This window comes from Wickerhamomyces anomalus (genome assembly GCF_001661255.1).
Source record: "Wickerhamomyces anomalus NRRL Y-366-8 unplaced genomic scaffold WICANscaffold_4, whole genome shotgun sequence".
Classification (NCBI taxonomy): domain Eukaryota; kingdom Fungi; phylum Ascomycota; class Saccharomycetes; order Phaffomycetales; family Wickerhamomycetaceae; genus Hansenula; species Hansenula anomala.
The window spans coordinates 95,584-116,197 of NW_017567113.1; the positions used below are offsets into that span (position 1 = coordinate 95,584).

Here is a 20,614-nt window from a genome sequence, read left to right on the forward strand (position 1 = left end):
TTATTAATATCTCTTCGGTTTTTGGTCTCTACGCGGTCAAAAATCGCGAAAGGCAAAAAATGGTTAAATTAAAAAAACCCTCTAACTTTAACCATCATGATTCATCACCATCATCACCATCATCACCATTCCCAAATGAGCATTGAGAAGCTAAAGGATTCGTACGTCAGGGACTACTTCCAGCTGATATTACATAATGTATTAGAGGAACTAAAGAATAACACCATCTGGAATATCAACTACCACAACTTTTACAAAGATGTCCCAAAGGTAACTAAATATCCCACTGATGTTACAAAAGTTGATAGATTGTTGTTGGTGAAAACTATACAGACTCTTGGAATGAGATACAACTATGAGGCTCATTCATATCAAGATACTGCGGCTCTCGCTAAAATACTCCTTATTTTACCCTTCATGGGGTTGGAAATTGATGGATATAACCCTGAATCACCTTCAACTGCTCAGGAGGATTCAAAGAAATCAAATACATCTCCATCAACAGGATCGAACAATTCACTAGCCCACCAAATCAAATCTTCCAACATCAAATTAAGTGCTAAAGACACAAAGGAAAACGAGGTTGATTCATGGCTACATGAAAGATTAGAAACTATTGACCAGGATCTCATGAGAAATATTCAAAATGCCTGTTCAGCTGACCATAAGGAAGTTTGGAGAAATTTAAATTACATATGGAATTGTGCAGGTAGGCCAATAGAATATGACAATCGCGAGGATGATATTACCCTAGCACTTTATTCATGTCTTATTGATCCAGTTACTAGATTATTTAATATTGTCTACAACATGAGACTAAATGCTAGAGTTAATAAACCGTTGAAAGATGCTGTGGAGTTTGAGAGTCCGAAATTTGGAGAGCACATTCGATCCGATTTGGGAGTTTGGAGTAACTCCAATGGCAAAGCAGGGATTCATTTGGTGCTTGAAACCAAGGAGCCATTTTTGTCACCATTCTTCAATTCCAAAGAAAGAGGTTTTGATGAGAAATACAGAGATTTTTACTGTCAACTCCTGTCATATTTGATGATTTCACCCACTGTAAGGAAAGGTTTACTTACAGATGGTGTATCAATGCGTTTTACCCATTTCAATCAAATAGATATTGTGAATGGAAATATGAATAGTGTCCAGGTTGATGAAAGCTCCACCAACAATTTTATTGATGAAAAATCTAAAACAATTGATATGTGGAAGATCTATTCACAAGATTCAACTCCTCAAGATCGAGTAACAGCAGCCAAAATTGTTATGTGCATTTTATATGATAGTTGCTGTGGCTTGATCAATGGTTCAAATTCCCAACTAGAAAGAAGTGATGAAGATATTTTAACCATAAGTAGCCGTTGTGAGTTTGATACGTCAACCTCCCCTCTACTCTTACAAACATCATCAGGATCATTAGATGTTAATATAAGTTTATCAAAAGATCAATACTCATTACCAACCACTGCTGCTAGAAGAAATCAGTTTACAAACCAGCCTTTGAATCTGAAAAGCGTTCCTGAAGCTGAAATTATGGTTAAAATCGATAATCTTGGAGAGTGCATTCAAGAATATGACATCGATTCTCCAATAGAAGTCTACAAAATGAGTGCTGAAAATTATTATTTGAACTTTAAACCAAAAAATCCGGTTCAGGGCATCCCAATTCAGGATGAACAGTCTCTGAAAGATGGTAATGTCATATTAAAATTGTATGATGAAGAAAAAATAGAGAAATATTTCAAGGAAGAGGGTATGAGCAAATATTATACTCCAACTAATGAGGATGGTGGCTCTCCTCTTTTTGATGAAGAAAGATACAATTCTGATTTTAAAGCTTATGAACAACGTATATTAAACAGATACCTTAATGAAATTGAGGCATATTATAGAATTCAAAATTTTAATGAAACTTGCTTACACCCAAAACACAAAATCAACTCTCCTTCTTTGATTGGTTATGGTAAATTCAAGCAACATTCTAGTGGTCCCTTTATCTATTATATGGCAATCTCTGAGATTCCTTTTGTGGATAGGAAACCACATAATTATGATGAACTTTTCTTCAAAGGTTGCAATGAAATTAAAAAGCTTCATTCTTTAGGGATCATTCACAGAGATATCATGAGATGTAACATTTGCTTTGATGAGCAAACTTCATCAATTTGGATCTTTGACTTTAATCGATGTTTACTCTTTGACCCATCCCAGGAAATTGAGCAAAAATTACTCAACAAGGATTTTATTGACTTACATGATTATGAGTTTTCATATGCAGATATTTATGAACACTAGCTAGTAATATATAATATATGGATCACCTTTTATGTACCTTGATTCAATTAACTATATCATAATTCGACCATAATGTGCTTCGTGGGAGGGTAACATCCTAGAACATCACGTGACACTTTATAGATCTGTGCCCATACCATGTTTTCTCGAGATTCCAAAATCAAAACAAATCAATTTTAAATTGAAAACTGGTGGCAATTAATTAAGAATTTAGATCAATCACAAAATTAATCATTAATTATGAGCTTCACGGTCAATATCAAGAATTCAGGAAAGACATACCCTTTGGAATTGTCTCCAGCTGATACAGGACTTGTCTTTAAACAAAAATTACAAAATTTAACCAAAATTCCAATTGATAGACAAAAAATATTGTTAAAAACTGGTCAATTAAAAGATGATGATATTGTGGAATCTTTAAATTTGAAACAGAATCAAACCATTATGGTATTAGGTTCTCCGGAATTAAATTTACCAATTGCTCCAATAAATAATGTTTTCCTTGAAGATTTAAATGAATCAAGTTTAAAATCATATTCAAATGAACCAATTGGTTTTGAAAATTTAGGAAATACTTGTTATTTAAATTCTTCAATTCAAGCATTATATAGTATTCCAAGTTTACAAAAAAAATTGACTCAAAATGATAAAGTTGGTGAAATTGGTACAAATGAACATTTAGTTTTACAATTGAAACGAGTTTTCAAAGAATTGGAAAATAAAAAACAAGATTCAATTGTACCAAATAATTTAATTACAAGTTTAAGAGTCTTATATCCTCAATTTAATGAAAGGGATCAATATGGAAGATATAAACAACAAGATGCTGAAGAAGCTTTCACTCAATTATTATTAAGTTTGAAAAATGTTTTAGGTGAAGATTTTATTAAAGATTATACAATTAATTTTAAATCAATCATTAAAAATCAAGAAGATGAATCAGATGTTCAAATTAAATATGAAGATGATGTTAAATTACAATGTCATATTACAAGTTCAACAAATTTTTTGAAAAATGGTATTGTGGAATCATTAAATGAAACTATTGAAAAACATAGTGATAATTTAAACAAAAATTGTAATTATGAAATCAATAAAAAAATTACAAAATTACCATCAATTCTAACTGTTCAATTTGTTAGATTTTTCTGGAAAAGATCAACAAATAAAAAATCTAAAATTTTAAGAAAAGTTCAATTCCCCTTCCAATTAGATTTAACTGATTTATTAGATGAAGAATATCGTGATTCTAAAATTAAAATTAGAGATGAATTTAGATCAATTGAAAAAAATCAACAATCTGAAGAACGTGAATTTAAAAAGCAAAAAAAAAACTTGAATTCAAAAGATGAACAAGATTTTTGGAAAAAACAACATGATAAATATATTGAAGAATTTACATCGAAAACTCCAAAAGATTTATCAGTTGGTGAAAATCCTTCATCTTTATACAATTTAAATGCAATCATTACTCATCAAGGTTCATCTGCAGATTCTGGTCATTATCAAGCATTTGTTAAAGATAGATATAATGATGATAAATGGTGGAGATTTAATGATGATAAAGTTTCCATTGTTGATAAAGATAGAGTGGAAAGTTTAGCAGGTGGTGGTGAAAGTGATAGTGCTTTAATTTTGATATATAAAGGTTTTGGATTAGATTAAAATTATGATTGAAATGTACACTGTTCATGTCAATAAATGACTATAAATATGTATTATCTAAAATTAAAAAAAAACTATATTACGTGATTGCATAACCCCTTTTTCATTTATCTCTCATTCAAATTCCATTAACCAATTTTTCAAAATTTTTAACTTCATCCCAACAGTTTAATGGTTTATCTTTATTTTTAATTAAACATTGAACAACTTCTTTTTTAGAATTTATAACTTCTTTTGATAATTTAACAAATTTGGATTCTCTTTTATTCAAATCAGCTTGTAATTTAGAAATTTTATCATCTAATTGTGTACTTGATAAAGATTTATCCTTTTCTGAATCTTTAGTTAAAATTGAATTTTTCAATTCTTCATCAAATTTTGATTTTGAATCTTTAGCTAATCCATCTAATTTAGAACTAACTTGATCTTCAAGATATTTAGCAGTGTATTGTGAACGTGTAAAATCGGTCTTTTGAAAAAAATTAGTTAAACTTCAAGGTGAATAATAATTAAATCATCAACTTACTTCTATGGATTTCTCTAGTTGTGCGACAAGGGATGGACTAAAATCCACAGGTGTTTGTGGAGTAAACACTTTGGTTTCTGTTGGTTTTGATGCTGATGCTCCCATTGTATGGTGTTGTTTTATATGTGGAAATGAGTTGTGTAATTGGGAGGAATATTAAATGAAATGAATTGTAGTTCCTTTCCAAACTTGCAATTCCAATTGTTTATTTCGTTTTTTTTGATTTATCGGTTTCTCGAGATTTTTTTTTTTTCAGTTTGATTGGGTGGAGCTTAGTCAGTGCTTATGTAAAAGATATAGCTAATTGTATTGGAAGTTCTGATATAATATTATTAGTGTTTTGTGATCCATTTCTCGAGATTCTTTTTAGTGAGATCAGTTTTGAAGACATCTTTTACTCTTAGTCTGGCTTTAAAATTACTGCGTTGTGTCCTGGAAGATAAGATATATTAATTACAAAAGATATACAATCAACATCAGATAAAGCTTGCAAGAATAGCTAAAGCTCCAGCAAAACCAGCAACTGGTGAGCTTAAGGCAGCAGCAATAGCAGCTCCTGCTCTGGAGCTTGAGCTAGATGATCCAGTGGCTGAGGCTGAGGAAGATGATCCAGTAGCTGATGCTGCATTTGAAGCAGTTCTTGCAACTGACGAAACATGAGAAATGGCTGAAGAATCATAAGTGGCCACACTGCTATCAGCATCAATAGAAGATTCAGCATAATAGTTGTCATTAGTAGCATTAAAACAACTATATGCTAAATCAGTAACATCAAACACACTTTCTTCAACAAATTTAATATCTGAACATGCGTAGAAAGTTTGATTAGTTGAACCAGCAATTGGATCACCATCTGATCCTGTCTCATCCTCATCATCGTTTTGATAAATCACTTGAATAGTGGCAACATCACCTGAGTTAATAGTGTTTGGTTGATCTGGCATGTAAAAACAAGTATGACCAATATGTAATTCATCAGTAACATTTTTACCATAATACCATTCATCGAAATCATCTTGACTCTTTGGATCCGAATTATAAGAAATTGATAATTTAATCTTAAAAGATTGATATTTTGCAATAAAAGCAACAAATCCATCATCTAATGGGAAATTGGATCTATTTTGAACACCTGCATTAGATCCACAAGGCGCAATATTATCAACATCTGCTGACCATTGTCTTGTTTCAGGATATAAAAATGTAACAGGACCCATACTATTAGCATATGAAGAACCATGTTTTAATGGAGATGCATCAGGCAAAGCCTTTGGACTAGCACTGACTAGACCAGCAGCTGCAAGAAATCCAGTAGTTAAAAGAGTGTTTGAAAGTTTCATGATATTCGTGCTTGGGTTCAATACAATGTAATTCTCAAGAAATCAACAATTTGGGATCTGGTATCCATTTATAAAGTCACCTGCAATAAGAACCAGTACCTCCGAAAAACACGAATGAATACACAGTTGAACGATTTTTTAATGCACCTTTTCTTTCTGTTCCAAGCTTTCACTAAACAAAGGTGAAGAATCCACCGATAAAATACGAATTGGTTTCCATTCAACTTCGCCCGACGCCCATTGCGAAACAAAGAGATAACCCACACTTTAAACCATAGCAGGCAGCTGGTAGTGTACGGTCATCTAATGATTCATCTTATGCCACAATGTAACACCAATTCATGCCAATATATTTGAGTTGTATATCAAGTGAACGTGAAAACTACTATTCAAAGTTCTAAATCCGTTATGTTCGAACATGTTAAAATTTCACACCTTCATGTTGAAAAAAAAACACAAGATCCCAAGACCAAAACTTCAACTGAACATTGCCTAATACAGAATTTTCCAGCTCAGATATGTGAGTATATACGAGTCTGTCAGCTTTTTGCTCATAAATTCTCTGATCATTTGGCATAACAAAAATAAATGGAACACTTCAAAAGGCAAAAAATAAAAGTCTGCCAAAACCCTGCGGGACAATAACAGCAAAAAATATAATTGGACGAGTCCGGAGTCGAACCGGAGACCTTTCGCATGCTAAGCGAACGCGCTACCAACTACGCCACACGCCCGAATTTTGATTAAATTTTCCGCTGAATTTTCTGCCGGTGCTTTCCGGTTTGAAGCCCTGGTATTCTTTATTTTGATTAATCTCAATTATCTTACCTATATCTGCTTTGTTTCAAGGTATTATTCGTTCAAATCATTTTTATGTAGAGAAATTTGTATTTTCCCAAGTTTTGTGTAGCCTTTTCATGTTTTGGGTGACTTGTAGTATATTTACTGATGTTGGTGTTTGGTATGAAACATCTCCGAATTACTCCAATTAACTGAACAGTTGATAAGTTCACAAATATGCTAATCTACTGATGGTTATTCATGTACCTTAAATATTATGGTGAGATACCTGTGCGTTTATTATTTTCAATAAATAACTAATGTGCTAACAATTTTAATCCCTCGTAGCTAATGCGTATTGTTTAAAGCACAAGTGGGAAGTTTCAAGTTTCAAGTGATTTGAGCTCCAGATCAAGTTAAATGTCAGTTGCTAGTAGTTTATAAGAACTAAATCCAATCCTAGTTCCAGCAACATACCTATTAGAATATGAAAAATTCAATTCATTTATGAAGCCTCTCAACTTTCCAGATTTTTGTTTCAAATCCAAGGATCAAGCAACAGTAAATTGAGCAGAGAGAAATCAAGCAACAATATTCAACAGCGCCATTCATATATCTATTCTGATATTCATGTTGCACTTTCTTCTCTCATGCCACATATTAGACATAGCAATAAACTCAGGAGGTCTATAGAATCTATCACAGCAACATCAAAAAACACCTAGTCTCTAGCTGCTCACCTTTTCAATTATAACCACAATACCAACATCTCTTTCTAAATCAGGTAATATAAACAACTCTTTTGTAAGTTCAAATCTTAATCTGATTAACTCAGGTTCTTTTGATAACGCTAATGAATTTTCTATCAATCCAACACTTATCTTTGAAATCCTCTGAGCCTCTTCCAAATCAATTTTTGTAACTTTGGAGTCTTTTTGATCCCATCCATTGACAATCTGTTTAGAGCTGATCTTGAATGTCAAGATGAACATTGACGTGACAGTGGCCGTTGGTGACTTGAGCGAAGACTGCAAAAACTCGAAAGTGTGCACCGACTTGATCAATTCATTCGAAGGCAAAGGAGCATATTCTGGCATTTTTAACTCTTTTTATGGTGATTTCTTTGACTTTCTTACTGTTGTGTGTTTTGTTTTGAATTTGAACCGTTCTAAAATCAAAGAAAACGAATTCGCGAACGATGAGATGTGCAAAAAAAAAATTTATGCCATTCAAAGAAAATTTATTCAATCACAGACAAAATCTACTAGAATCAACCAGAAAGCTTAGAAATATGGCTAAAAGGACTAGTATTACTAGCAGTGATAGTGGAGTCTCGAAAAAGAAAAAACCTTCGAGCAAAAATGACCCATTATCTAAAGATACTATCAACAAACTTGCAGAGAAGTTTCAAAAAAAATCAGATAATGTTGATTTAGAAGCTTTAAACCAACTAATTGGACTATATGATCCTTTGTTAGAAAACTTTGCTACTGAAGAAGGTCTAAACAAGTATGAAGATGTTGCTAGATTGTTGAATCTCCAACTATACAAGATTTATCAAGGTTTATTTGAAAGCCAAAAATTCACTCCATCTAAAGATGATTTATCTCAATTCAAAAAATTAAAACACACATATGAAATGTTCAAGTTTAACTTATTATTCATAATAGAGAATGTTATTTTTGACTGCTCCTTAATCATAGATAATTTGGACATTTATTTGAAATTAGTGAAACTCGAAAGTGTTCATTTTGCTACAAGTTCAAAAGAAGGTGAGAAGAATCCATTTTTCCCAACTAAAACTTTCAAGAATTTGGTCACTTCAATATTAAAATCACAAAATGGAGAAGTCTTGAATGATGGTACTAGTTCAAATATTGTTGTTCAGGAATTTGTCAACAGTTATTTCAAAAAATATCAAGATTTTCAATTTTATTTCATTAATGAATTAAACACAGAAGAGTTAAACGATGTTTCAAATGAGCAAACTTTTTCAAAGTTTTTAACTATAATGAAAGAAAAATTAACACTTTTCGAATCGGATGATGAAAAAATTGGCAAAACCTTTGTTACAAATTTACCATCTATTGTTAATAATCAAGTTCATTTCAAGTCAACTTTTGAAACTAAATGGTTATATTTTTTGAACAGAGAATTGAACAACAACCAATATAAAACTATATTGTTAATTTTACACAAAAGGATCATTCCATTCTTTAGTACACCAACAAAACTAATGGATTTTTTAACAGATTCCTATGAAGTTGGTGGAATAATATCAATCCTTTCATTGAATGGGTTATTCGAATTGATAAAGAAATATAACTTGGATTATCCTAATTTCTATGAGAAGCTATATTCATTATTTGATCAAGATTTATTCCATATGAAGTATAGATCAAGATTTTTAAGATTGACAGATGTTTTCCTTTCATCAACACATTTACCATCAGCTTTGATTGCATCTTTTTTGAAAAAAATGGCTCGTCTTTCATTGAATTCATCACCTTCAGCTATTGTCTCAATCATTCCATTCACATATAATATGTTAAAGAAGCACCCAACATGTATGATTTTACTTCATAATACCTCAGCTTCAGATGACTATACTGATCCTTTCGATGATTCTGAAAAGGACCCATTAAAGACTAAAGCTATAGAAAGTTCGTTATGGGAATTGGAAACTTTACAAACTCATTATCATCCAAATGTGGCCACTTTAGCTAAGATCTTTAGTCAACCATTTAGAAAGCAAAGTTATAATATGGAAGATTTCTTGGATTGGAGTTACAATTCTTTATTAGAAAGTGAAAACACAAGAAGAATGAAGAATGAGGTTGCCCTGGAACATGATAAGTTTGATTCTTTATTGGGAGATGGGTATATTAGTGGTTGGAAATGGTAGATAAATGACTTTTAATATAAAATTGTATCTATAACTTTTGAGTCGCAATATTATGTAATTGCTTTGTAATTTTTTGACATAAAACTCAAAAAAAAAAAAAGATAAGTTCAACAAATTGATAATCTCCAGAACCAAAACAAACTTTATATTGAGAACTCCCTAGAGATTACAAATTCCAACTGAAGGTTTATTCTGAAGAAAGGATCTTTGTTCAAAGAAATTGTGAGGACGTTAAAAATTCATTTACAAGCTTTACTCCAGTTGTTAAAGTGCTCGATATGACATCGCCACTGTTGGGCGAGAAACAGCCTTTGATAACAAGGGCAAAGAGAGATCGTACAAGGTTACACTACATCATATTATCAACAGTACTAGTGATCATAGTGCTCATATATCACCTTCTATTCAGACTAAGCTACAATATAACAGGGTATTCATGGGATCCATTACCTTTATTCAAAGACCCACAACAAAGGGGTGCAGATACAACACATCAAAAATTTCAATTAAAACATATATATCATCATGGTGTTTCTAGAGATCATTCAGTGCATAAAAGACTAGATATAACTCCGGAATTCATCTCCAAACACTCATTGCATCTATTGAGTAATGCTAACTTGGAAGATTGGTCCACAAAACGACATGTTGGAGAGTCGCCCTGGACAGTTAATTTACCATCCAAATCCAATAAAATCGTTTTGAAAAGATTAGCAGATCGTGATCCGGATAGTGTTGAATCATATTTGGATTATGCAAGAGAAGCTGGTTCAGAAGAAGTCTCTAAGATACATCTTGATTGGGTTGATGATGAAGTTGATGCACCAAATGTAACTGATAAAGATACTGTGATTACATTAGCTTTGATGTCTTCAAATGCATATGTTGAAGTCCCAGAAACTGGTGATTGGAGGGATGTTGGTTGGAATAAATCAATAAGTCATGGATGGAATGAAACAGGTGTTCGTGGTCAAATCTTTGTTAGTGATGATAATTCAACAGTTGTTATTTCATATAAAGGTACAAGTGCAGCTTATCTTTCAGGCTCGGGTAATGATGAAACAGTACCACAAGATAAAGATAATGATAATTTGTTATTTTCATGTTGTTGTGCAAGAGTAAGTTACATGTGGACAACAGTTTGTGATTGTTATAGAAAGTCTTACACTTGTGATCAAAAATGCCTTGAGAAGGAATTAAGACGTAAAGATAGATATTATCAAGCTGCAATGGATGTTTACAAAAATGTTACCAAAGAATATCCAAATGCTAATATTTGGGTAACTGGTCATTCATTAGGTGGTGCTTTGTCAAGTTTAATTGGACGCACATTTGGTGTTCCTGCAGTAACTTTTGAAGCTCCAGGGGAATTATTAGCAACTAGAAGATTACATTTACCAATGCCTCCAGGTTTGCCTGCATATATGGAAGGGATATGGCATTTTGGACATACAGCTGATCCAATTTTTATGGGTGTCTGTAATGGTGCAAGTTCAGCATGTTCAGTTGGTGGTTATGCGATGGAAACTCAATGTCATAGTGGTAAACAATGTGTTTATGATGTCGTTACTGATAAAGGCTGGCATGTTAATATGATGAATCATAGAATACATACAGTTATTGATGAAATTTTACAAGAATATAACAATACAGCTCCATGTATTGAAACACCACCTTGTCGTGATTGTTTCAACTGGAATTTTGTTGCTGATGGTCATAAGAAAGAATCAAGCTCAACTAGCAGCACGTCAACTTCTAGTACTGCTGCACCAACGGCTACAAATGAGCCTGAATGCAAGAAAAGAACATGGTATGGTCGTTGTTATGAATGGGATGATGATGACAAATCAAGTTCAACTAGTGGCACTACTTTGACCTCTACCAATGCAGCACCAACAGCTACAAACAAACCTGAGTGCAAGAAAAGAGCATGGTATGGTCGTTGTAATAAATGGGATGATGATGACGATAATGAATCAAGCTCCACCATCGGTACTACTTTGACTTCTACCAGTTCGCCTCCAACAACTACAAGTGAACCTGAGTGCAAGAAAAGAACATGGTATGGTCGTTGTTATGAATGGGATGGTGATAATAACTAGAGAAAGTTTAGGCATACTTGATTTTTTTTTTGGCAAAATCTACAATAGGGATATATTTATGATAAAGAAGGAAATTTTAATTAAAGTTACGGGTACAATATATGATAATGGGATATGATTATTTCGACGAAAGCCGTAGACCCAAGAATTGAAATTGAACATTAATGGTGTGCAAATAGTTACTCGTTCATCCAACTTGTTCAACCTTGATTCCGCTAATATCATCAACGCAACAAAAGCAATTCACAGTTAGAAACCTGTTATAAGTCTTTCGTTATATAAATTGGCTCTTAATGCGAGAATTAGAACAATAGAACAATTGAAAGAGAAATTTTGACTTTGATCGCTAATGCACCTATAATTGACAGTGTTAATTCTCCGTTAGTTTTTTTTTTTTTTTTTTTTTTTCGCCGAGTTGTACTTTATACAGGAAGTTTATACACCTTTTTTATAGCCTTCAACTTTCAATATAATACTTCAAAAATAATAATGTCCCAAAGAAACTTCTGATATCAAACATATCACAATTTGGGACCAAAAAAAAGGCAAAAAAAGAAATTGCGCAAGCCCGGAGTCGAACCGGGGGCTCAAAGATGGCAACTTTGAATTTTACCGCTAAACCACTTGCGCTTGTTGTTGAAGTTGTGGAGCCTGGCAGAAAACCAATTATGCAATTTTGCGAGGTAGGGTAACCCCTTACTTTTTGCAAAATGTGAACAATAAACAATGTTTGAGTGTTAAAGTTAAACATATTCATATATATTTAGAATGAGAATTTCCTGTAGATCATAATGAAGTATTTATTTTTAATAGTTTCAATGATTTTAAATTTTTATTTCATTTACTGTAAAAAGAGCGACAAAGACGCAATAAATCTTTTTCTAATATCATGAATTCTCATTAATTTGCAAAAAACTTTTTAGCAAATTTGACCAATTTGAAGACGTAAGGGTGTTGCTTGAGAGCTATTAGACCATTTTATTAAATTTCAAGCTTTACTATCATACAAAGTTGCTGTTAAAAGCCAGATCATATTATTCGAGTTTTTCCGGGATTTGTTAATTATTCCGCTGATTACATAATACTCAGCGCAAAACAAACGTGCCCCAGAAAAGAAATTTTTCCGAAGCGCGACTCGACTACATTTTGACATTGAGTCTTCTTGAGAGAATTTATGAAGAAAGATCGTAAAGTATTGAGTAAATAGTGTTTCTTCCCTTTCACTGTATGTACCAAATCCCAGGTTTGAGAATGCAACGTAAAGCCTACCGTGACACTTTAATTAAAGTATAGTCGCGCGCCTGAGCAGCTTGCGATGAGTTGATCGACCCCCTAAATTTTTACCCCATACTTTTTTTTTCCAGTGCTGAACAAGTTACAAAACGTTTCAAACAGCGTGAGACGGATTAAAATATGAGCTGGCATAACAAAGCAGATACATTTAGGTCTTCCGTATCGGGATAAGTAAGATCAATCAATTGGCTCATGAAGATGGCACTGATCAGTGCCATGTATACTGGACCTTTAACCAATCTGTTTCATTATGGTACAGTATACAAGGAACCAACCGGGTATAATCCAATATACAACGTCGTATACAACTTCAACTGCACCCTTTTTGAACTGAGAATAACCTCTTCTTTTTTAGAATTGCTAGCTATACTGCATGGTCTCCTAGCTCAAGTTAGACTAAAGGCTACAATTCAGGATTGTGCTGATTTGAGGTGTTCTTTCAACCCGAGATCTTTGATTTACACAATTTCCAAACAAACAAGAAAACCCACAACTTGACCAGCAACTGATCCACAGAGTAGAATATTAAGGAATAACACACTATTCATTGTAACTCTTCATCTTGTAATCCAATCCAAACATCAAAGCGTTATGAATTACTACTTATCGCTCTATAAATATTGAAGTCACCGGAAATATCAAGACCGCATACAATTCGCACTTTAGGGCAAAAAAACCTGTTCAGCAGCCCAACGCAAGACAAAATTCTTCAAGTATTAGCACCTAGCACACTCAAATACAATAAATAGAAATTAAATCCCAGCTTCAAATCCCATAACTTCCCTTTTAAAGCCAAAAACGAGCTGAAAACTTCATAGCAATTCCCTGGTTAGCGCAGCACAAAATTTCTTGTTCCGACCAATTTTTTTTTTCTTTCGTTGCAGTCCGAAGTCACTTTAAAATTCAAAAATTAAAACGAAAACAACTGGTTTAGTTAACGCCTTTGAAGAGATCACAGCATTTAACAACAACAACCACAACAACAAATCATCATCATATTAGATAGTGTTAACTGATTAGAAGCTACTGGTACGCCACTCATATTCCCTGTACTGCTGTTATTTCTGCTGCCACCCAAATCCGCTGCATTCAACACCGTTAGGTTTCACTCAACGCTTGGTTTCTTTTTTGCTGAACTATCCCTGAGCTTTATTCAAAGCCATTGATATTATTATATTCACTTCTACTTTCCATTCAAAGAGGAACCCTTTCAACTAAGGTCAATAGACTGTCAATAATTTGAAGTAAAGTCATTGTTTCATTTTTTTTGCCCATTAACATCTCGCATCCCCTTTGGTGAAGATTTTATATCAATATTACCTAAACATCAATAAAATGCCTTCAACTAACAATTTGGCTCAATATTTTGCTCAACAACAACAGAAATCATCTTCAAATGATTCAAACTCTGTTCCAAGACCTTCCATAAACATCCCAAGATCCTCAAAATCCCCTTCTCCATCACCCTCTTCATATTCTGTACACTCAAAAGCTGTTGATGCTGAAGATGATGACCATTTTGAAAAATCAACTTTCCAATTGAAAAGAACGAGGTCAGTAGGATTGTTGGATGAGTTTATCGCTCCAACTAGAAAATTGATGGAAGCTGATCAACAAGTTGACGGGGATGAAACAGAAGAAGAAGAAGAAGAAGACAATGAAGAAGATGGAAAATATGACATTGATTATGATGACACCAACAACAACACATCAAGAAACTTTAATGATAACAATAATGACAATGATGATGACGAAAATCAGTTTATTGAAGATGTCGATGATGAAAGTTTTAAATCTAAACCCAAAAACAAAAAAAGTCCAGTTTATTCTTATGATGATGATTATAGTTATTCAAGTTTTGACAATGAAGATGAAAATGCTTCAATGTCGCCCTCTCCACCTGAAACACCTGATTTATATCAACCACATGATGATAATGATATTGTTTATGAACCTCAAAGACATGTTGATTATTTATCCCATAACTGGAAAGAATCTGATATACAAAAATCTTGGAGATATATTGTTTTGAAAAGAAAAGATGTTGCAAATTCTGCGAGATTAGAAAATGCTTCATGGAGAACATGGGCTCAAGCTAAATATCATTTGAAAACTATTAGCCCAGAATCCGTTAATTGGTTGAAAGATTCTGATGTTACTTGGTTATACGGTCCTTTATATAAAGAACCAAAGAATTTCCAAGCTCTAGATGGCACTTCTTCAAGTAATGCTACTGATAAGAAATATGGCTCTGATTCAGAATCTGCTCCAATAACTAAAAAATCTATAAAACAAGTTCCAGGTTCTCAACCAAGAATTAAAGGCCCAAAACCAATTTTAAAAAAAAGAACTGTCAGTGAAATGTTATCACAACCATCATTGATCAAGTTACCTCCACATAGACATAGGGGACAATCTCCAATCATTGAATCTGGGCATTCTTTACCTTCACCTCCTTCCATTGAAGATGATTTTGATGTAATTTCAAGCAGAGTTAATGCTCAATATAAGAAACATCCTCATCATGAAGAATCAAATCAACAGCAACCACATCATGATCAGCAAAAAAATATACTGGCAAGTGCCTCATCCTTAGATTCAATTCCAAAAAGACATGATGATTCAAAAGAACAAATTGCTTCATCTTCAGCTACTCCACAACTTCAACCTCAACAACCTCCAAAACGCCATATACATTTCAATGACCGTGTCGAACAGTGTATGGCTGTTAATTATCCAGATTCTGGCGAAGATGAAGAATACGATGAAGATTATGAAGGCGATGAAGAATTGAATGAATCAGATTCAGAAGATGAAGAAGGTGGATTTTTCTTACAAGTTAGAGCTCCTTCAACTCCTCAAATCCATAACAAGGATTTGGTTTTACCACTGTCATTGAATGAAGCAAAAAATTTAACTCAAGGTGAACATCCTCCAAGATTTCAAACCATTGAAATTTTACCTTGTACAACTTTAAAGCATGGATCTGATGAAGAAGATGAAGAAGATGACAATGATGATAAATATGCAGTTTCTCATAATGTCAACACAAGCAGAGGGTTCAATTACTATTATGATTATAATTCTGTTTATCCAAGTGACCAAAGTATACCTCATGTTCATTTAGGTAATAATGAATACGAATTGGATGCAAGTGCTCAACATCTTGAAGGTGTTAAATTAGTTGATGTCCCTGAAAATATCATTCTTGGGTCAAATGTCGAAATTGAAGACACTCCAAAATTTGCAGAACCTGAAACTACAGAATCAATTGAACAATCTACTATTTTACAAAAACCTGAAAATAAATCTAATACAAGTGGTGCATTTGTTTTACATTCAGATGAAGAAGGTGATAGCTCAAGTGAAGAAGATGAAGAACATGACAATGATCAACAATCTATGAATCCAAATACATCATCATCGTCATCTTCAGGAGGATCCAAAAATTTTGGTGAAAATATTGGTAAAATAAGTTCATCTCCTAGTTATGCTTCATTAAGTGATGTTGCTGCTCAAGGCTATATCTCTCAAAGTCCAAATTCAAATAATTTATCTAATGTCATTTCCAAGAACTATAATAATGCCAACAATAATATCAAAAGTAATGAACCAGTCATCAACCATAATAATAATAATAGCAATAGTAATGATGATAATAAAATTCCTAGTAATGCAATCACTAGTGAGTATGGTAATGATGATAATGATAACAATAATTTCAACAAATCAGATGTCAATGAAGTCCAAAAGGAGTCAGGTAGCGCAAGTCCAAGTGAAGAGAAAACTGGGTTCAAACATACTTTTTTGAATTCCTGGAAAAGAGGTAATTGAGTGCAAGCTCATGTGAATTGACATCTCTTATATATATATATATATATTTAACGATCATGAAATGAACGTGTATGTGGGATTGGTGGAGTTTTAATTTCTATTTGTTGTAGCTACATTGACGACGAAACAAAACGCAAAACGCATTCGCGAATGGGCTTGAAAACACGACTCAACTTCCAAAACAACAATTTAGATCAACATCACTTATCAGAAAAGATTCCCAAAGCTCCTCGAATCTTATCATTGGGTTTACCATGAACCATAGGATACCCAGTACTATACAGGAGAATGCTCAATCCGATTTCAATAACTCTATTGATCATCAATCATCATTCCGGAACTCACTTGATTCATTATCGTCCTTAGTTCATCCAGAAGCCAATTCCACTTCATTAGATTTGAATGATGACCTGGCAAGTACTGATAATCATAGCTCCAATTTGGCACTTTCCAGACGAAGTTTTGAAAGTTCAAGCTTTGTCACATCAAGCTTTAGACCAAGTTTTGACGATAGTTTGCCCCTATTAGGTTTGAACAGATTGTCTATTCAAAAAGTAAGTCCATTAGGTCCAAATTCAATCTATGAGATAATTGCAGATGTTGATTCCAAAAAAGCAACCACATCAAGCACGTTGAGTCCAAATGTTGGTAATAGAACCAAGGGGAAAAACTTACATATCAGACCTCCAACTCAAAAAGATATTCCAGCTATTCATTTATCAAAAGTGGAAAAGGCTTCAAGAGATGAATTGAAGAATTACTTGACTGACATTGGATCAGAATATGATAGATATGCAAGCAATAAGCAATTGACTACAACAACATTGGAGTCCTTTGTTAAAAGACAGAATGGAGGTGAGAATGAAAATGATTTATTAGAGAAAGAAATTGATTCGCTAGATACAATTCCCGAAATTTATTTCAAAGATAATTTCAACCTTGATGACCCAAGGGTTTTCAGCTCTGTTACAGAAGGAAACAAGATTGATAATCTAAATGATTTAGCCCAAGATAAACTTTCATGGTATCTTGATACTGTTGAAGTGCATTTGGTGAACGAAATTTCAAAATCTTCCAGTTCGTTTTTTGATGCATTGAACGATCTTAATGATATAAGTGGGAAGAACAAAAGTATTGTCAAATTAATTGAGAATTTGAAATTAAAACTCAAATCCCTACAAGAAAACAAGGTTGAAAAAAATTTGGATAAGATCCATCTAATTAATAAAAGAAAAAATGTGGCTAAATTAGAACAAGGGTTGCTACAGATGAATACTGTTTTGAATGAAGCTGATATTGCAGAATCTTTGTTTTTGAAAGGAGAGTATGGAAAATGCCTTGATAAGGTGGATTACGTTGAATCATTAATAAGAGGTGAAGTTACAGATTTGAGCTGGCCTTTCAAGCTACAAGATTTGAGATCGGTACCAGGGCTAGTCAATATGAGGGAACTGCTGTGTAACTTAAGAATTCAGACTGGCCAATCCTATTCTAAAATTTTTACAAATTTCTTGTTGGAAGATCTTCGTAAACATTATGAAGATATTGATGTTTTAAAAGTTTGTGAAAGGCTATCAACTAATTCAACTTATGAAAAGAAAATTGATAATGATTTTAAAGCCAAGCTTAATGAGTTCATAATAGGGTTGACTAGATGTGAGGAAATTGCTTCTGCATTCAAAAATTATGAAGATCAAACTGTTAACGAGATGAAGAACATTGTAAGATTTTTTTTGCCAAATGATGAAACCTCAAATGATTCTAAGAATGGTGGGACCTCATCGGTTGGATCCTCCAATAAACCAAGTGGTAAAAGTTTGAGTGCAATGATTAAAGGGTTAACACCCAGAGAGTTTGAAGATATGATTATTAAAATTTTTGCTACAGTTTCCGAAGGATTAAGAAGATTGACCGTTCATCAAAAGTTGCTATTAGATTTAGCGTTGAGTAACATCAAAGAGCAAGACCAAGATCAAACTAATTTAATCATGCAATTGGATATCAGAAATTGTATCAATAGGAGTATCGAGATTGTTCAAATCAGAATGGGTAAAATCATAGCTGTGAGGAAAGACATCAATGCTTCATTAAGGTCAGATTATTTCTTGAGGTTCTTTTATATAAATTCAATTTTCCTCAACGAATGTGAAAACATATCTGGCTTAAATTTCAAATTCCTACCTGATGTTATAAGCTCTCAAATTAAAAATTTCAATTTAACGTTCCATCATCATAATTTGAAAAAAGTGTCACATTCCTTAGAAGTGGAAGAATGGAAGCCATTAATAGTTACAACCGAATTACAAGATATTGTTTATAAAATTGTTGATAATGAAAATTTAGATGCTGAACAAAAATGGAAAAAAGATTTGTTGCATTTAAGAGATGAAAAAGAATCAGAGACCAATGGAAATCAAGAGCCAACTGCAAAAGATGAGCAAACATCACATAAGCGGTCAATTGTTGTTGGTGACAAGACGTTTGTTGCAAGTAACTCATTATTGACATTGATTTCATTAATTGCAGACTATTTTGTTTTGAAAGTCAATTTTCACCATTATTCAAACACTTATGAATCATATTTGCTTGAGCTATTCAAGTACTACAACTCAAGAACTTTCCAAAGTATAAAGAGACCAGATGGATCCTTGGATCGTAACAAAAATCTAAGTATTGTTGGAGAGTCATTGGATTGTTTACAAGAATTGATTCATTATATTCGTATCGATTTTGATAATCTGGAACTAGATGATCTATACAATACAATACTCCACCAGTTTGCAACTTCGAAATCCAGAATTGATAGCATTAACACAATTGATGAATAGATATGAACCCAATTTCAAACATCTTCTGTCTACTGTAGCTATAATACCGCATATATCCGGCGAAACTAGTCATGTGACATCAACATGGACCGGGTGACACTTCGCGAAAAGTTTTTTGCAAACCATTTTTTTTCGTTTTGAAAAGTATCAACAACAAAGTGCAAAATTTAAGGAGGTCACCCTATTCTTCAAATCCAAGTCGAAGGGTAACAAGAGTGTATCGATTTGATTTGTTTACATTTGTGTCATATAGCTGCTTGAAGAGAAATTGAATTTATTGAACTACAATGGAGTCTCGAGATTATCATGAGGGGGCAAAGGCATTGCTTGACCTGAAGAAAAAGGATGAAGTCAAGAGAGAAAAGGGCGAAGATGGTGAAGATCAACAACAACAACAACATATTGATGATGAAGACGCTCTTAACATAGAAGATGCACATCATGGTGTTGACGATGATGAATCAGGTAATAACAAGGATGACAACAATGTTGAAGCTGCAGTCATGAGATATGTTGGTGGCACTTTGGACAACAGAAAGTCAAATAAGAGAAAAAAATCGTTTCCAGCTAATGATGAGATCAACGAGTTTCAACATTGGAATGCCTTTTTGGAGACTGATCAATTACAACATGGTGATGATTTTGGTAATGAACCTAAAGATCAACCAATTCCAACACCTCAACCAAAATCTAGAAAAAAGAGAAAACAACAACAACAACATCTCCATCATCAACAAGATCACTCTGCCACTAGTAACTTGAATGTTGATCCAGAATTAGCTCAACTAGATGATACAACTGAACACGAACAATTAGTGAGAGCTGCTATTTTGGATGCTAATCAATTGGCTCAAGATGTTAATGTTAATATCCAAGACTATATTCAGCAACCACACGAAGATAATGATGGTAAATATGCTCAGCTTTCACAACAAGCAATTGATAACAATATAATCCAAGCAGCACAAGTTGCAGCCGCAGCAGCTGCAGCTCAAGAGCGTGATCGTGAACAACAGCACCAACCTCAACCTCCATCAGGC

General features: G+C 33.3%; 9 protein-coding genes and 2 non-coding genes across 11 annotated transcripts; 6 read left to right on the plus strand and 5 right to left on the minus strand.

Moving 5' to 3' along the window:
- Positions 1 to 135: 135 nt before the first annotated feature.
- On the plus strand, positions 136 to 2,301 carry WICANDRAFT_69024 (uncharacterized protein; the record flags this gene model as incomplete). Its single annotated transcript, XM_019184154.1, has 1 exon — positions 136 to 2,301. The coding sequence occupies one exon, from the start codon at positions 136 to 138 to the stop codon at positions 2,299 to 2,301; it is 2,166 nt and encodes a 721-aa protein (XP_019037804.1).
- A 240-nt stretch (positions 2,302 to 2,541) lies between these two features.
- UBP6 (ubiquitin-specific protease UBP6) lies at positions 2,542 to 3,966 on the plus strand (the record flags this gene model as incomplete). Its single annotated transcript, XM_019184843.1, has 1 exon — positions 2,542 to 3,966. One exon carries the CDS (start codon positions 2,542 to 2,544, stop codon positions 3,964 to 3,966), a length of 1,425 nt encoding a protein of 474 aa, XP_019037805.1.
- A 118-nt stretch (positions 3,967 to 4,084) lies between these two features.
- MIC19 (Mic19p) lies at positions 4,085 to 4,597 on the minus strand (the record flags this gene model as incomplete). Its single annotated transcript, XM_019181863.1, has 2 exons — positions 4,085 to 4,435; positions 4,493 to 4,597. 2 exons carry the CDS (start codon positions 4,595 to 4,597, stop codon positions 4,085 to 4,087), a joined length of 456 nt encoding a protein of 151 aa, XP_019037806.1.
- Positions 4,598 to 4,968: 371 nt separating this feature from the next.
- Positions 4,969 to 6,277, minus strand: WICANDRAFT_69027 (copper acquisition factor BIM1-like domain-containing protein; the record flags this gene model as incomplete). The annotated part of the gene is made up of 1 exon (XM_019184155.1): positions 4,969 to 6,277. Exon 1 carries the CDS (start codon positions 5,830 to 5,832, stop codon positions 4,969 to 4,971), a length of 864 nt encoding a protein of 287 aa, XP_019037807.1. The 5' UTR covers positions 5,833 to 6,277.
- Positions 6,278 to 6,493: 216 nt separating this feature from the next.
- WICANDRAFT_t101 lies at positions 6,494 to 6,566 on the minus strand. Its single transcript has one exon. It is a non-coding gene; the product is annotated as a tRNA-Ala (tRNA).
- Positions 6,567 to 6,905: 339 nt separating this feature from the next.
- WICANDRAFT_93045 (uncharacterized protein) lies at positions 6,906 to 7,740 on the minus strand. The gene has a single exon (XM_019186396.1). The coding sequence runs from the start codon at positions 7,707 to 7,709 to the stop codon at positions 7,341 to 7,343; it is 369 nt and encodes a 122-aa protein (XP_019037808.1). The 5' UTR covers positions 7,710 to 7,740; the 3' UTR covers positions 6,906 to 7,340.
- A 166-nt stretch (positions 7,741 to 7,906) lies between these two features.
- NOC4 (ribosome biosynthesis protein NOC4) lies at positions 7,907 to 9,579 on the plus strand. Its single transcript, XM_019186397.1, has one exon. It carries the CDS (start codon positions 8,252 to 8,254, stop codon positions 9,515 to 9,517), a length of 1,266 nt encoding a protein of 421 aa, XP_019037809.1. The 5' UTR covers positions 7,907 to 8,251; the 3' UTR covers positions 9,518 to 9,579.
- A 44-nt stretch (positions 9,580 to 9,623) lies between these two features.
- ATG15 (triglyceride lipase ATG15) lies at positions 9,624 to 11,732 on the plus strand (the record flags this gene model as incomplete). The annotated part of the gene is made up of 1 exon (XM_019186398.1): positions 9,624 to 11,732. A coding segment is annotated over exon 1 (1,726 nt), but the record flags the coding sequence as incomplete, so codon positions are not given.
- Positions 11,733 to 12,178: 446 nt separating this feature from the next.
- WICANDRAFT_t100 lies at positions 12,179 to 12,249 on the minus strand. Its single transcript has one exon. It is a non-coding gene; the product is annotated as a tRNA-Gly (tRNA).
- Positions 12,250 to 14,247: 1,998 nt separating this feature from the next.
- Positions 14,248 to 16,746, plus strand: REG1 (protein phosphatase regulator REG1; the record flags this gene model as incomplete). Its single annotated transcript, XM_019183492.1, has 1 exon — positions 14,248 to 16,746. One exon carries the CDS (start codon positions 14,248 to 14,250, stop codon positions 16,744 to 16,746), a length of 2,499 nt encoding a protein of 832 aa, XP_019037811.1.
- A 254-nt stretch (positions 16,747 to 17,000) lies between these two features.
- Positions 17,001 to 19,574, plus strand: VPS54 (Vps54p; the record flags this gene model as incomplete). The annotated part of the gene is made up of 2 exons (XM_019181853.1): positions 17,001 to 17,345; positions 17,409 to 19,574. The coding sequence occupies 2 exons, from the start codon at positions 17,001 to 17,003 to the stop codon at positions 19,572 to 19,574; spliced, it is 2,511 nt and encodes an 836-aa protein (XP_019037812.1).
- Positions 19,575 to 20,614: the final 1,040 nt, after the last annotated feature.

What these genes read in the sequence shown, in the direction of transcription:
- NOC4 (XM_019186397.1), top strand. Translation starts at nt 8,252, where the DNA reads ATGTTCAAGTTTAACTTATTATTCATAATAGAGAATGTTATTTTTGAC.
- WICANDRAFT_93045 (XM_019186396.1), bottom strand. Translation starts at nt 7,709, where the DNA reads ATGCCAGAATATGCTCCTTTGCCTTCGAATGAATTGATCAAGTCGGTG.